This window comes from Olea europaea, chromosome 20 (assembly GCF_002742605.1).
Source record: "Olea europaea var. sylvestris chromosome 20, O_europaea_v1, whole genome shotgun sequence".
In the NCBI taxonomy this organism is placed as follows: domain Eukaryota; kingdom Viridiplantae; phylum Streptophyta; class Magnoliopsida; order Lamiales; family Oleaceae; genus Olea; species Olea europaea.
Window position 1 is genome coordinate 9,340,545 of NC_036256.1, and position 17,128 is coordinate 9,357,672.

At 34.9% G+C, this 17,128-nt stretch overlaps 1 protein-coding gene across 1 annotated transcript; it reads left to right on the forward strand.

Annotated features, from left to right (window-relative positions):
• The first annotated feature begins 6,475 nt into the window (after window positions 1-6,475).
• On the forward strand, window positions 6,476-16,097 carry LOC111369568 (polyadenylate-binding protein 2-like). The gene is made up of 6 exons (XM_022991138.1): window positions 6,476-6,699; window positions 6,832-6,934; window positions 9,673-9,740; window positions 14,553-14,744; window positions 15,518-15,645; window positions 15,735-16,097. The coding sequence occupies exons 1-6, from the start codon at window positions 6,577-6,579 to the stop codon at window positions 15,781-15,783; spliced, it is 663 nt and encodes a 220-aa protein (XP_022846906.1). The 5' UTR covers window positions 6,476-6,576; the 3' UTR covers window positions 15,784-16,097.
• Window positions 16,098-17,128: the final 1,031 nt, after the last annotated feature.

A 17,128-nucleotide genomic window follows, 5' to 3' on the forward strand; every position in this document is an offset into this window, starting at 1 on the left:
TCTTAATCTATAGCAAAAACTTAGATGAGCATTTAGAACATTTAAATTGTGTGCTTGTTGTGTTGAGAAAGGAACAACTATATGCTAATTTCAAAAAGTGCACATTTTGCATGGATAGAGTTCTTTTTCTAGGATTTGTGGTTAGTACTAACGGGATGGAAGTCGATGAAAAAAGGATAAAAGCTATTAAAGAATGGCCAACACCTAAGACTATAACTGAAGTTAGGAGTTTTCATGGATTGGCTAGTTTTTATAGGCGATTTGTAAGAGATTTTAGTACCATCACCACACCGTTGATTGAAATAGTAAAGAAGAGTGTAGGTTTTCATTGGGGAGAATCTCAAGAAATTGCATTTAACACAATTAAGGATAAGATATGTAAAGCACCTGTTTTGGCATTACCAAATTTTGATAAAACATTCGAGGTTGAGTGTGATGCACCAGGAATAGGTATAGGAGCAGTGTTAATGCAGGAAAGGAGACATATTACTTACTTTAGCGAAAAGTTGAGTGGGACAGCATTGAATTATCCGACATATGACAAGGAGCTGTATTCACTTGTTCGAGCATTGGAGACTTGGCAGCACTACTTATGGCCAAAGGAATTCGTGATACACACCGATCATGAATCTTTAAAGCAGTTGCGAGGTCAAGGTAAGCTGAACAAAAGACATGCGAGATGGGTGGAGTTTATCGAGACATTTTCCTACGTCATCAAGTATAAACAAGGTAACAAAAATATAGTTGCTAATGCGTTGTCTCGAAGGTACATGCTTTTAAATTCATTAAGTACTAAATTACTTAGTTTCGAACATATTAAGGGCATGTATGAATCTGATTGTGATTTTTCTAGTATTTATGCTTCATGTGATAAAGGTGCATTTGATAAATTCTATAGGCATGAAGGATATTTGTTTAGGGAAAATAAGTTGTGCATTCCTAATTGCTCTTTGCGTGAATTATTGGTAAGGGAAGCACATGGAGGTGGTTTAATGGGACACTTCGGGGTTCAAAAGACTTTAGACATGTTAGGGAAACATTTTTATTGGCCTAAAATGCAACATGACGTAGAACAAATATGTGGAAAGTGCATAACTTGTAAAAAGGCTAAGTCTAAGGTTCAACCCCATGGTTTGTATACTCTTTTGCCTGTACCTAATGAACCGTGGGTAGACATATCTATGGACTTTGTGTTAGGTTTGCTAGGACAAAAAGGGGTCGGGATTCAATATTTGTAGTGGTCGATAGGTTTAGTAAGATGGCGCACTTCATACCATGTCATAAAACTAACGATGCTACTAATATTGCGGATCTATTCTTTAGGGAAATAGTACGTTTACATGGAGTACCTAAAAGTATAGTGTCTGATAGGGACGTGAAGTTTTTGAGTCATTTTTCACGTGTTCTGTGGAGTAAGTTAGGGACTAAGTTATTATTTTCTACAACTTGTCACCCACAAATAGATGGACAAACTGAGGTAGTTAATCGAACTATGACTCAACTACCTAGGACAGTAATCAATAAAAATCTGAAATCATGGGAAGAGTGTTTACCGTTTATAGAGTTTGCATATAATCGAGCTACACATTCTACTATTTCGTTTTCTCCTTTTGAAATTGTTTATGGTTTTAATCCACTAACACCTATGGATTTAATGCCTTTGCCTGTGCATGAACAAGGTAGCTTGGATGGAAAACGAAAAGCCGAGATGGTGAAAACACTCCATGAAAAGGTCAGGATGTAGATCGAAGAGAAAGGAAAGCTGATTGCATAAAAAACAAATAAAGGAAGAAGACGCGTTACATTTGAGCCTAGAGATTGGGTCTGGGTGCATTTCAGAAAAGAGCATTTTCCAGAATAGAGGAAGTCAAAATTGCAACCACGAGGCGATGGACCGTTTCAAATCATCGAGAGGATCAATGACAATGCATACAAAGTGGATTTACCTGGTGAGTATAATGTTTCAGCTACTTTTAATGTATCCGATCTCTCTCTGTTTGATGTAGGTTTAGATTTGAGGACGAATCCTTTTGAAGAGGGAGGGGATGATATGATCCAGGAGTCGAGCCCGACGAAGGCAACTGCGAGACGAGACCCATTGATAGTCGACGGTGGACCAATGAAGCGATCAAGGGCAAAGCAAGTGAAACAAGTGATGGGATTGCTCGTTTAAGAAACCATGGATGGAACCATGTTCGGGACTCAAAATGGAGCAACTTTCATGTTGGGGTCGAAGGCCGAATCGACTTGGATCAAATTGTTATCAAGCCACGAAAGCGGATGCAGAAAACAACACCATGCAGCCGCACAAGCAAAATTCCATGCGGTTGCACACATGGTTCCCGAAAATCAAAAGTGCAATTTCAGTTGAACCATGCGACTACATGGATTTACACCATGCTGCCGCATAGGCCAAAAAAAATTGGCGATTTTCTATTTTTGGCCGAATTTCCTAGTTTCGATAGAATTCTTATGGAATCAAATTATTACCATAATTTGATGGTTATGGACATTTTTATTCATTAGTATAAATAGGAGATTACTTTTGATTGTAACACCTTTGAACTTTTGACTTTTGAATTAATATTATAGAGAGAGAAAATTCTTCTTTCAATTTATTGTTCTTTTTGAACAATCTTGAAACTTATCAAGAATCAACTTCTTGTGGCGTTCTAATCAATCGGGTTGTGGGTTCTTTCAATTGTAATCAAGGGATTTTAGGTTCTTCGCTAATTTAGGGTTTCTTGGTTCAATTCTTGGGGTTCGAGATCCAAAACCGGGTTAGTATTGGCATTCTTGGGTTCCGTGGGTTTCGTAATTTCCATTACTACGGGGTTCGCATCACATCCTCTAGGAATCTCTATGTAACTCTTCTCTCTATCTCGAACTAATTGATAATCAACTAGAGGATTTTGGTTGATGGGGTTGTCTTCAAAAACTTCCTCATCGCCATCTAACTCTATATTCTGTTGATTTTGTATACTACTCTCTATCTCGCTTGGGGTAATGGAGTTGTGGACACTCACTCGTTCTACATTGACTTGGGACTCTTCCTTAACATTCTCTCACTGTTCTTCACTCTCCATGCAAAGTATCTTAGACTCATTAAAATTCACATCTCGACTTATGATTATTCTCACACTTTCTGGCTTCTATCCCTAACCTATATCCTTTCACATCCTCAAGTTAACGTAAGAAAATGCACTTCATAGCTCTAGGTTTTAGTTTTTCCTCACTTTGATAAGAAAAAACAGCACAACCAAATGTTCTAGGCGTATAATAATTCGTACATTTATCGTACCAAATCTCATACGGAGTATCACCATTCAAGGCAGTGAAAGGAGTTATATTAGTCAGAGATCATGCATTCATAATAGCTGCACCCCAAAAAGACTGAGGTATATCAAAACTTAACATCATACATCTAACTTTATCAAGTAAAGTACGATTCATCCTTTCAGTAATCCCGTTTTATTCAAGAGTGTAAGCTACAATTTTATGTCTAGTGATTCCAAATTCATTATACAAATTGTTAAATTCAGCATTGTAAAATTGGAGACCATTATCGGTACGCAAATATTCCACCTTTTTACGTGTCCAATTTTCTACCTTAACTTTTCAACTTTTAAATTCATGAAAGTTTTATATTTATCTTTCAGCAAATAAATCTACACACGTCTGAAGAAATCATCAATAATAAATGTTTACAGAGTGCAAAATGATTTTAAAATGGCATGCCAAACATCTGATCTTTACCCCACACACCCTTATTGTTAAGGAACTTAAATCCTTTAACACTACTGTGAGCTAACTTATCGTGCCACTTTTGTGTGTGCTTAGTGTTAGTGATAGTGAAATATAAACCACCCATTGCTTCAGCAAACATGATGTAAATGTTATTGTTCATAGTAGCCTTAAGGGCTATAGGGGCTAAACATTTTAACACTCCATCACTAAGTGCACCAGTGAAACCTATGCGTTGTAACTTTCCCACTAAAATTAGATTCCTACCCATATGTGGAATGTACCTAACTTCTTTTAATATGTCCCTCATCATCCCGAGACTGAGATCTACTAATCATTTGGTGAATCTCTCCCACTTTTCTCTCATTTCTTTTAACTTCCATCTCCATCTCCATCTCCTTACTCTTTAAAGAATCAATGAGTACATTGGATGTAAGGACTTTCCTCCCATATTTGATTGCATTTTTTTACCCGTCTACAAATATCAGGAATAGCATTAAATAGAATAATAGCTTTATATTCATCAAAAATCTTTTCACCATAATTCGTAATATTTTAAATCAATTTATTAAAAACGTAAAGATTGTCATCCAAATCTTTTGAGTGATTAATTTAAAACTAAAAAAACTTTCAAGTAAGAAAAGTTTGTTAAGCATGGATTGACTCAAACAAAGCTCTTCAAACTTTTTGCAAAGTTTTTTGGCAGAATCATATTTACCAACTTTTCGCAAAACAAAATCAGATAAGTTTAAGATAATAGAGATATAGGCAAATTCTTCAAACTCTTTTTTTTTATCCTCAGTTACAGTTGCAGAAAAAGTATTGCCAATGGCTTTTAAAACCTTTTGTTATACTAAAATCTCTTTCATCTTTTTTTTGCTAATAAAAAAATCACATTTACCATTAAAGACACCCAAGTTAAAATGGTGCACAAACATTTTAATAGATAAGACACGTAGCACATGAAACAACCTTCACAGAAACAATCACATAGAGGAAGTCAAAAGTATACATTGATCTAAATTTTTAGGATTTTTGTGAGATATGCAATCTCAATCTCAAGGAAATTATTCAGTAGATAAGGTCAAAGGTAATAATTCTAATCACAAAATAGCTCAGCCACAATACTTGATTACACAACAGTCAATTAAGCCGCAAAAACAATCACAATTTAAGCAAATATTTCTAAAATATTAGTATCAGACAAGGTCACAATCCTATTGGTCACCCCACGTGATGACCTCATATTATATAAATTGGAAGGATTTCAGCTAATTTATCAGAGCGGACCTATCTGTAGTCCATAACTATGAGAGAAATGAAATAAATCAAGGATTCAAATCCTTAGTGCAAAATTAGTAGATCCACGCTTCAACTGCACCACCTACACACATTCAAAATTTAATACAGATTAATTCCAGCACAAATATCGAAAAAATTAGCCACTACAGAGTCTAAAAGGAAGCTCTAACGTTAGTTTGTAAAGTTCAAATCACTTAATAAACAATTTACAAACACAAATTAGGTTAACTATTAGATAAACAATGGAATTACTCAATGTAAATTGAAAGTAATATAGGATACCCAAAATCAGCCAAAGTAATTTCACAGATTCAACGCTAAACGGGACCGAAACAGGATACCTAAAATCGGCCAAAATCAGAAGCATGAAGCAACGCACGAAAGGTCACAATCTGGTACCAAAGTCTCCATTGATGACCGACAAAGAATGAATGAAGAAGGCAACCACAAAGGCCAGAAATCACGAAGAGGAAGAGCCTAAAAGATGCTCAACCAATGTCCAAGAAAAGAGGAGACATTGTGTGTTATGTGAATACACACAAAGGAAACCCCGTTATATGATACTTGGACACGCCCTGTCCGTCCAGCATCTCTCTCATGCGTTGGACTCATTGAGTGGTTTTAGTCCTTCTTTGTAACTTATGCTACCATGTATGATTTTGGACTCAATAGTAATTAAGTGCATTCAATTATAATAATTGAATCTAGTATCCATCTTGATTATTCATCATTGCCTCCGAGGTTCATTTGGTATCAAAATGTCGAAGACCAACTTTAGTGATCTGTAGTGAATTATTTATTTAGTCTTATTTGGTGGAGATTAAAATCATACTTTATTTAGATTTAATAAAAATTGATAAAATATATAGTTGAAAAATCGTGAATTTATAAAATATGTAATCAAAATTAATTATTGACTTTAATTTAAATTAAAATTCAGTAAACTGGAGCTAATAATATTTCCCTTTTTTTAATTTAAAAAACGATTCCATTTCCATACCTATTGGTGAAGGGTGTGGATGGCAATCGGGTTCGTCGGCTCGGGCCGCTCGTGGCTCGACTCAGAAAAAGCTCGAGTCAGCTCGACTCGAGGCTCGAAGGCACCGAACCTCATTTTTGGGAGTTGGCTGGAGCTGAGCCGGCCCATATTCAAAAAAAAAAAAAAAAAAAAAAAAAAAAAAAAAGGAAAAAGAGAGGAAAAATCTGCTTATGTTCGGCTGCTAAAAATAGCTGCCAAATAGACAACAAATAGGTATATAAAAAAATAAAATAAAAATCCAAAAATCGAGCTTGAGCTGACTCGGCTCAGTAAGGTTCGAGCCGAAAGCTTGAGTCGAGCCTTAAAAGCTCGACTCAACTCGAGCAAAATAGTCCGCCTTAAAAATGCTTGAGTTGAGCCCGAATCGAAAATTTTGGCACTCGAGTCGTTCACATCCCAGTGAAGGGTCCAAAGCTTAGTACGCTGTTATTCACGGAATTCTCATAGAGATTTGTCCCTTTGTGTAACAAGATTTCATTTGGAGAGAAGCGATGGAGGAAGAGGAGCACGAGGTGTACGGCGGAGAAATCCCCGACGAAGCAGAAATGGAAGGCGATTTGGATCCTAACAGCGCCGACGTCGATATGTCAGCTGCCGACGATGACGCTATCAAGGCACCTCTCTCTCTCTCTCTCTCTCTCTCTCTCTCTCTCTCTCTTTTTCCCTTTTGTGTGGTTTAGCTGTGTATGTGGACATGTGGGTTGGATTTGATGAATTGGATCTGAGTGGATTCGGGGATTTTGTAGGAATTGGATGAGATGAAGAAGCGATTGAAGGAGATGGAAGAGGAGGCGGCCGCGCTGCGTGAAATGCAGGCGAAAGTTGAGAAGGAGATGGGTGCTGTTCAAGGTCTGTACTTTTCGGTTTTGCTTTCTGGTTATTGTTCTGTGATTCTCTATTTTTTGTTTTTAATTAATTCCAGCTATATCTACGTGGTATACATTTGTTGGATTTTATGTTCTTGAGGAAATTGATTTTGATTTTAGAAGGCAATGTGTTTTAATTGGAAGGAGTTTGGGGAAATTGTACAAGTCATCTTCTTCACTGTTTTAATTGCATAAGAAATGTAGAAATCACGCAATCGACTTTTTTTGTATTGGTATGCATTTGAAAGGAAAAAATACAAATATGAAAGGAAGATGGAAAAAATACAGCATCTTTATTTCCTACAAAAATTCAGAAGAAGCCAAGCATAGATTAAAAGATTCATATTTCGATTAATGTTTGGCAAATCATAGGAAATTTCTGAATGTGGGCAAGAATTTTGCCTTACATGCCTCTCTGAGTCCTGTGTGAAAATGAAAAGGGGGTGGCAGTGCTGCCCTTTTTATACAAGGTTAAAATTTAAAGTGCAAAAGAAGGCCTTTTAATCAAAATTTTTTGAAGGTGATCTCGATTTCATTTTGACCATAAAAAAAGAGCATTTTTTTCCTAATCGCCAATTAGTTTTCATGTTTGCTTAGATGAAATTTATAACATATAAGTAATATTACATTTTTTTCCTTAATCGTATTAATGTTATCTTTAAGATTTACGTTTTGATTAATTATAACAGATGAATACCAAGCAGTAGAAAATACTTGTTTGTAACTTCTACAATTATTTTACTAATATACCTTTTAGAGTTATTATTAGTTTTATGGTAAAGATTTTATATATAATACCTGAATGAATTTCTTATATATTAATAGTTTGAGTTAGGATTAGGGGAAATTTGAGTCATTTTCATTATTCAAGCTATCTAAATGATGTGATCCATGGAACGAATTAAACGAAGGCGAGTCCGGGCAAAGACCCGTTGATTGTCGAAGAAGGGCCAATGACTCGATCGCGAGTAAAGCGGGTCAAAGAAGCGATGAAATTACTTGTTCAAGTTACAATGGACGAAGCACCATCTTGACAAGTAAAGGAACAATTGTCATGTTGGGCTCGGGAGCCGAAGCACGATGGACCAACCTGATTCGAGCAAAGGATGAAGGAATCAAAATTTGCAACTATGCGACGCGTAGTTGAATCTAGCATGTGGTCACATGCAATGGAGTCGAAATTCAAGCGGCAGAAATCCTTTGTACTATGTGACCGCATAGAGAAGTACCATGAGGCCGCATAGTACATTCTGGGGTGCAAAAATTTCCAAAATTCGCGAAATCTTTTTTTTTTTTTAGTTAAAACTCTATTTTTATGGTAACTTTTGTATTCTTTGGACTTTAATTCTGTTTAGGTTGGGGATTTAGGGGTTTCTTATAAATAGGACTTATTATTCTACATTGTAATTAACTTTCATTCATATCAATTGAAAGATTAATTTTGTGAGCATATTTGCTTTCAATTTCTTGCTCTTCATCAAACAAATTTCAAACCTATCAAAAATTATTTTCTTGTGGCGTTCAAATAATTCGGGTGAGATTCATGAGTCTTGTGATCAAGGGGTCAACATATTATCGGCGATTATGTCGGTTGGTTGGTTTAATATTTCTAAATCAAACTCAAAACTTTGATTTATTGGCTTTCTTGGGTTGTGATTCAATCTTATGTGAGTTTCATAGCTACTATTGTTACGTGAGTTCACATCACTAAAGCTTGTCTTACGTTGAATTGACAGATAATTAATGTCAAAATAAATAACTGAATTCTCAGTAAGGAGTGGCTAATTAATTTTTTACCAAACATAAAAAAAGAAAAAAAAAATTGCAAAGTAAGTTTGTCCTACTTGAAGTTAATACTAGCATACCCTTGAAACTTGAAAGAGGCGATTTTGAGGTCTATTGAGAAGAAATGACTCAGAGTGAGGAGCAGAGGCTAACCTGGTAAAAACTAATATTTTGCTTTGCCGCCAGTAGATATCCAAATTGTTTACTGCCATCTTCCTGGAAATCGAGCTTGAGCTATGCGGATGGAAATTGCATGAACAAATTGCCAACCCTTGTTCAATCCCTTAGCTTTTGTTTGAGATTGAAATTTTCCAATCAATGTGTTTATATACCAGTCCTTTCCAGGGGATGACAAGGTGATGATTGCAATTTCATTGGTGAATACCTTAGAATAAATGAGCCAAGCAGAAACAGAATTTTAACAATAGTAATAATAGTGCTGTTCTGTTCTTTGAAATCTCCATGAACTGATTTCACTGGATCCTGCTTGTTGTGGATTCTTTTGAGGGGATTGATGCTGTCATTGATCCTATGAAAGAGAATATCCATTCAGATGAAGCTGCTCAAATGGCTTGAGATCCTTTCAGTCCATATGATTCCTGCACTAAAACTTGAGGGAATAGAATCATATTGCTGCTTTTGCCTCATTAATTTTATTTTTGCCTTCCTCTACCCTTCTTTTCTCATATTACTGATTCCCCTCCTCGCTCAGTTAAGAAACCTCCTCGAGTATCTTTGGTGCGAGCATCTTCTAGTTATAATATACTGCCTTCTGTACCTTTAAAATTAAAAAAATAAAATAAAATAAAATAAAAAATTGAGATTGACCACCTAAGGGTTTATTATTATTATTATTTTATTTATTTATTTATTTTTTGTATGCATAAATCTAGTTTAATATGCTGATTCCACAATTATGTAATTTCTGTGTCGCAGATCCTGCTAGTGCTGCTGCTCAGGCAAGCAGGGAGGAGGTTGATTCACGGTCTATTTTTGTTGGCAATGTGAGTACCAAATTACATAATCTATACTATATTTCTAAAATATGCTTTTGAGAATCTACTTGAGTGTCGATGTCTCTATCACATTAACTTGTCTCTAAATTTGATATCGTCTTTTGATGCTGTATCTTTGATAATGTCTGCTTTTATTGTATTAATCTGCAATTCTGTTTCCTGCCATTCTGATAATTCATATATGCAGATGAAAACTATGCATGAGTTCTTGAATTGCGTCACATTGCACAGTGGCTAATTGTTATTATGTGCTTCACGTTATATTATTTCACTTGCTTCTCTGTGCTTATAACATATGACCAGCGTAGTTGCCAAGAATCCACCTGAATGTGTAGTGTATATATTGAAGAATTTTAACCATGCTGTACATTTGTACATTGCAAAGAACTGGACTTTGGTTCAAGAGATGTTTATATTTTGCACAGCTAAGCAAGCAGGAATTGTGGTGCTCTCCCACTTTCACTTTTTGCAAAAAGAAATTCTTTCATTCGTTACAAGATTATAAATAGTACCTATAGAGCTATTCTAACTTTGGTGCTTTAGCTTACAATACTTCCGTGCTAAGATGAAATGCTACGATGTGTATCTTAAGACGAAGTCATATGGAATTTAGCATTGGTTCTTCACAGCCTTTAGAGATGCCACAATTGCTAGAATAGAAATTTGGTAATGGCGGTTGAGAAATCCAGAGAGGGGGAGAGGCGCACAAATCCCTTTGGATAGTGGTGGAAAGAGTTCCAGGAACGATCTCTTAGTGGTTTCTATGCAATTTTCTAAATCTCTGGATAAGATATTTATAATTAGGTTTGTGACAGAAAGTTGAAAAGCCTTTTAACAATTAGAGTATGAGCTCCTTGGATAAGACACATAAACCTGAAATACTAATTCTAGAGTTAAAAGAACTGAGTTTTGGGTGCAAAATGATAAGAAAGCACCTTTAGTTATTCATTTTCCCTTCATTCTTTCATTCTGGATTGTTAAAGGACAAATTGTCCATAAAACAGACGTAGTGAAAATGATGATCTTAAGATGGCATATGGTCGTACTAGGTTAAATAAGATAAGAATTATGCCAGCAATTGGCAGTTGTACCATTTGATTATGCTCTAAGTGAAAAAGTGGCTTTGGTGGCTTCATTTTCATTGCAATTTCAATGTGGCGTAGGCATTGGAACTTAGCAGTCCATTTAGCCTGCACTACAAATTGAAGGCTTGGGTTGACTCTTGTACCCTGTTTTATTCACTCTAGACATGCAGGCTAAAGATTTTCCTGGCTGCCTGGTTAGCCCCATATTTATGAAGTATGGTTTATGCTGTATTTATAAAATTACTTGTCTTTATATGAAAGAATTGAGAATCTGTACTAGGAGACTAGACTGTTGACCTTTATGTTACTTTGTGGGTAAAAAAATGAACATTGCATTGGTCTATAGACAATTATATCACCAATTCAATTAGATATATGTGATTAAAAATAGGAGACTTATAAAGAAACAATGGTTTGGTCCAGGCGAACCTTGGCATAATGATGCTCTGGCCTAGGTCTTAGTTGCACATATTTGGACCAGCATTACTTGAGCCTGCACGATCTGTGTAGAGCAAGCCAACCTATGTCTAGATCATGGATAATTAGACATGCTACTTTTCACTCCCTCTTTTCCCAATACTTGGTAAAACATTATTCTTATTTTGCATTTTCAGTTCTTGTTTTTCTTTTGTTTGTGGAAAGAGAAAAAACAAAAAATGCCACAAAGGTCTTCTTTTTCCCTTTTTTTTTTTAAATATTTCCTGAAACAAAAATTAAAAAGCAAAAGTTAGTCATGTGCATTTAAGTGAAATCTTTATCAATCATAACTTGTTCTAACATTATAAATAAGATTCTCTTAATGTAGTACAAATAATTTATTAATAGGTAATCTCCCTTTACCTCACTGGAGGATGGTGGGTTTGTTTGAAACACATCCGGTCAATATGGGGGTTGAACCTTGGCTGCCTATGTTGTATTGGCCTTGAGTGTGATTTAAAGCTTGACTAAATTCATTAAAGCGGTAATCTCCCTTTACCTCAGTGGAGGATAGTGGGTCTGTTTGAAACACATCCAGTCAGTTCGGGGTTGGCTGCCTATGTTGTATTAATCTTGCATATGATTTATGCTTGACCTTTTTTGCCTGGCACTTTTGATGCATTCTACATTCTCGTACAACTGTACCAGGAAAATGTCTACTGTTTCTATTGGCATTTATTCTTTTCCATTTCTTTGACTGCTGTAAAAATTCATTGTTATCTCGACATCTATTTTCCTCACGGATTTTGACGCTTCTCAGGAGTCATGGGTTTTGACACTTCTAGCTCTGATTCAGGGACTGTTGTATATTTGAGAAGCACTGGAATTAACCCTGTATTTGATGGTGAAAGGAGTTCTTGTGCCTATGAGTATGCTAGCTTTCAGTAGACTCTTTGTACAATGTTTGTGATGAGAATTCAATCAAAAGGAAGAGAAGAAGGAAAAGATTAAAGAGCATAAAAATATGAAAAAAGAAGTTGTAGTCCCCATGTAAAAAATTGAACAGAAAAAATATATCAAACAGAAAAATGGGGAAAGTGGAATAAACAGGGAAAAAAATAAAAAAGTGAAAGGAAAAGATGGAGAAAGAAAAAACAAGAGATAAAAGTAAATCTGTGTTCTATGAGATAGCACTTTTTTCTGTACTCTTACACACAAAGCATTTCATGTAGAGCTGAAATATGTAGTCATTGATAAACTTAAAAATCATCCATTATTGTGATATTCTGGAAGAAGATGATCTTTGTGCATTTGAAGAGTGATGGCTGGTTCTTCCCATGCCCAGCTCTGTGGCCAAGTTTCATTGTTGATGGCAAATGGTGGACGTGGGTGCTTGGATTTGATTGATTTATAGAGCCTGATGTGGTGAGGTGTTATTACTCCAATGTTGTCCTATGCAATTCTTTCCCTGTTTTTCCTCGGTTTGATGTTAAATAATCAGTTTTTTTACTTTCCATATTCTTAAAAATTACATCAGTTTTCATTATAATTTGGCGTGGAGATGATTTTATGTTGTTATATTTTTTCAAAAAGAAGTCTTTTTTTGTTCTTTGGATGTAATACCTGGTATTTCATCTACTTGGGAGACAGACGGTGACGTGAAAATTCTCAGTGCTTCGCAAGAAGGTTGGGGAAATGAGCTTATCAGTGTCTTGCCCACCCTTTGCTATGTGATATTGCCCTTCATAACATCACTTTTCTACTGGTGAAAAAGTTTACCCTGGACACTAAAACATGTATTGATTTTGTATCACATTTTTTAATCATGAAATGAAAAATGATTTTGATCTGGAGAAAGTGGATGGCAAACTGTGAGTTGTAGAAGTTTTTCCTTTTTGTATTTATCCGACACTGTTAGGATTAGTTTTCTGAAATAATTAAAGAACAGGTCTGATATATTTTCGGAAATAGCTAACTGAAGATGACTCGCCAGCGTGGAGTATGTATCTGAGGATCATACAGTATGAGGGAGATGGAAACCTAGTGTAGAAGAGGGAAGCTTTGCTGGATGACAACTCACTAGAACATGAATTTTCTTCTTGTCATCAACTGACAAATATTGAGTAAATGTTATTCCCCAAAGAGGATTCTTTGGCAATCCTTGTGAAGTATTAAACAAAGAAATAGCATCCTTTTAACATTTACATATAAAATGTGACAGACAGTTGATGTGGATTGGAATAAGAGTTTTTCGTTAACTTGTAAAGAGAGAGAACCAATTATGCTGGCTGATAAGTACTTCAATAGCATTAATTTCTTATACAATCAACTTGTTCTATAGTTTTATAACTTGCTATCCAAGTCTAGGAAATATGACGTGCATGAATGTAGAAGTGCTTCAGAGATTTTATCTGTGGATTCTAGTTGGTTTCTTTTGTTTTAATATGATCTGAAGCGCTAAATCTTCTTCTTTTAGCTGTTTGTTTACATTCTTTTTGGAGAAATTTTGTTCGAGGATTCATTTAAGATGTTGATGTAAACCATCAGATCATTTTGCTTTATAGTTCGTCTACTAATGACGAATTTAGTAACTGAACTTGTGTCAGAATGTCTACCCACGGGCGGACCCACATGGGGTCATGTGGGGTCAAATGACCCCACAGTTTTCTGATTTTTTTTTTTTTTTTTTTTTTTTTTTTTTTTGAAAAAAAAAAAAAAAGATTTTGTTTATTTTGTTATTTTGTTTAGTTTAGTTTTTTTTCTTTCTTTTTGCTTCCTTGATTATTTATGCCCATAACTCGATTCTCTAACCAAGTTGATTTGCAGTACGATTCAGAAATAGAAAGAACTTTGTGCAGGTTGAGGATTGGCATGGCTAGGAATCAAGAGCTTTCAGCTCCGGATTTGAATCAACAACCCTTATGCATAACTTTCACTAATTTAGATGCTAATACTACCCAAAAAAAAAAAAAATTTGACCCCACAGTTCAAATGGTCTGGGTCCGCCCCTGTGTCTACATTTTTATGTCTTTAAAGGATTCGATAGTACATCTTTAAATTCCCAGAATTGTTAATGATTCAATATTTTGGTTTTAATTTTATGATATTTAAGTTTTAAAAACTGCATTGTGATCATACTAGTTCTTCCTATGCTCTTGCTTTACAACACATGCACATCATACATATATGCTACAGGAGTAAATATAGTTTGAATCAATACAGGAGATAAATGAATAAAGAGAGATTATGGAATGATGATTTTTCAGCACAATGCTATTCATTGAATCTCATCTTTCAGGTTGATTATGCATGTACTCCTGAGGAAGTTCAGCAGCATTTCCAGTCATGTGGAACTGTGAACCGGGTAACTATTTTGACTGATAAGTTTGGGCAGCCTAAAGGTTTTGCATATGTGGAATTTCTCGAGCAAGAAGCTATTCAAGAGGCCCTCAAGCTGAACGAATCTGAACTGCATGGACGTCAATTGAAGGTTAGATATGTTGTTCATTCTAACAACCCGAAAAAAATATGTTCATATATATACAATAATGAAATTTGGAAACTTGACAATTTGTTATTATTTATGCTCTTGTTAAAAATACATTTCGAGAAAAATGTATGTTTGAATCTTAATATTTTGGAGAATATGTAGTTAAAAAATAAGGAAAAATTTTGGATTTACGTGTAATATTATTTTATTGAAAAATGTGGTTGAAAATAAGAAAGTGAAAAATGTATTTTTGGAGAAAGGAGTCCAAACAGGGGCTATATATTTGCAAGTGAGCCCCTTTGACAATGCTTTTGTTTTTGTTTTCGTTTTTGCTTCAACTTCTAGAAGAGATTCTCGAGGAAGTCACATTGGTCAACTTCATCTAAAAGCTCTTCTTGCCGGATAAAGCACTACTATAAAATCATTTAGCCATCGTTTGGCCCCAATTATTTGAATTTATAATGGGGGAAATAGTGTTTTTTTGAAAAATGAATGATTATAAAAGAATGAAAAGATTTCGATTTGAGTGCAATATTAATTTATTGAAGATTGTGTGGTTGAAAATAGGAGACAGAAAAATTTAAATTAAATCGATGAGTTTTAAAAGGTGCCAAACGGGGGCTTAAGCATGTCTAAAGGTAGCTTCTTAGTCTTAAAAACAGCTTTTTATTTTTCAAAATACTTAAGTCTTGATATTTCTTGATGATATTTCTGTAATTGAGTGATGTTTGGTTACTTTTCATCTCGTTAACCTTATAATTTAACACTAACAGGTGACAGAAAAAAGAACCAATGTTCCAGGAATGAAACAGTATCGTCCAAGGCGCTTCAATCCTTATTTAACGTATAGATACAGGAGGCCTTATGTACCGCCTTATTTCTATTCTCCTTATGGTTATGGGTGAGTTACTTTCTGCCTGTGTATTTCTACCTTCTAACTGTAATTCTGATCAAATCAAGTGATCAACATTTCAAAATGCTCGCCTCCAGGAAGGTTCCAAGGTTTAGGCGACCAATGCGCTACATGCCTTATCAATGAAAACAAGAATTCAGTTTCCCGATTTGCATTCAGATGCATCCTCCTCCAATAAAGTACGTGATTTCTCTATCTACATGGTCGATGAACATGATCACAAATTGCTAGCAAGAAAAGTAGCTGCTGAGACCTTGTAATTTATAAGCTATTTCTAGTGTAAGTTTCTATTTGCGATGACTGGGGGATAATATTTTCTTCTATCAGAATTACATTTTTTTTAAGTATCTGAATTTCTGTTGTTTTAATAACTAAACTAGCTTGTTTTGTATTCGGTATCGACAATACAATAAACACGATTTAAATCTACTTTTCTTGTCTAATGTTGTTACAGTTTACCAACCCAACAGCCATAAAATGTTTTGGTATTATGCGTATATGCTAATTTATTTTTACAAAAAATGTTCTATCAAGCTGCTTCTACTCAAAGGTAGTGCCAAAGTTCGGTTACTATCCACCATGCAAAGAAGTCATTCCACATTGATCAGAGCCCGTGCCCTAGTTATCATAAATAAGTTGATCATTGTGGTTACGACTGCATTAACATTTGAGTATGGCTAAGTTGTGGCCTCAATAACCACAAGTTAGAGAAAATTTTATTTGTCCTTCTATCTCCAACTCTCCATCTTAATCCTCAACTATAGAATTTTTGGCCCCATTGAATGATTTTTCAAATGGGCTTTGCCATTTGTACACTCTTGTTGACACTCGCATTGTTGTCAAAAAATAATTGGACAAAAAATAATTTTCTTTTTAAACTGTCAAATGAGAGTTTGTTATGTGACAAAATGTAAATAAAGGTGTACATTAGACATGACTTTTTTCAAATAATCGTATCACCGCCTTTCTTTGAGCTTCCATGATTTCGTCCCTGTAATAGTATTTTCCTTATAACACACCCTTCATACGAAAAGATTCATCGTTAATGCATAAAGATTAAAGACGATGTTAAAATAGAAGGTCGATAGGAAGAAATCAATCGCTTAAAACATTGTTGATCAACGTGAAAGCTTCACTATTACTATTCTGATATGACACTAATCAGATTAACAAAGTAACCAATTATTTAACATTATTTAGCCCCTATTTGATATTCATCATTTTGGAAAAATAATGTTTTGAATAGCGACTTTTTCTAGAATGTGAGGTTAAAAAATAAAGAAAAATTTTGAATTTACGTATAGAATATTTTATGGTGTGAAAGTGTAGCTAAAAATAAGTATATAAAAAGAATGTTTTGAAAGAAGATAAACATGGCTTAACTTCAAAGATTGAAGTTAACAATCTCATTGTGTCAAAATTTTGTTACAATCTATTCTCGGCGCCAACCGTTGGACTCATCGAAACCTTC

What these genes read in the sequence shown, in the direction of transcription:
- LOC111369568 (XM_022991138.1), top strand. Translation starts at nt 6,577, where the DNA reads ATGGAGGAAGAGGAGCACGAGGTGTACGGCGGAGAAATCCCCGACGAA. An exon ending in GGTCTATTTTTGTTGGCAAT is followed by an intron (nt 9,741 to 14,552) that starts GTGAGTACCAAA and finishes CTCATCTTTCAG; the next exon opens with GTTGATTATGCATGTACTCC. An exon ending in TGCATGGACGTCAATTGAAG is followed by an intron (nt 14,745 to 15,517) that starts GTTAGATATGTT and finishes TAACACTAACAG; the next exon opens with GTGACAGAAAAAAGAACCAA.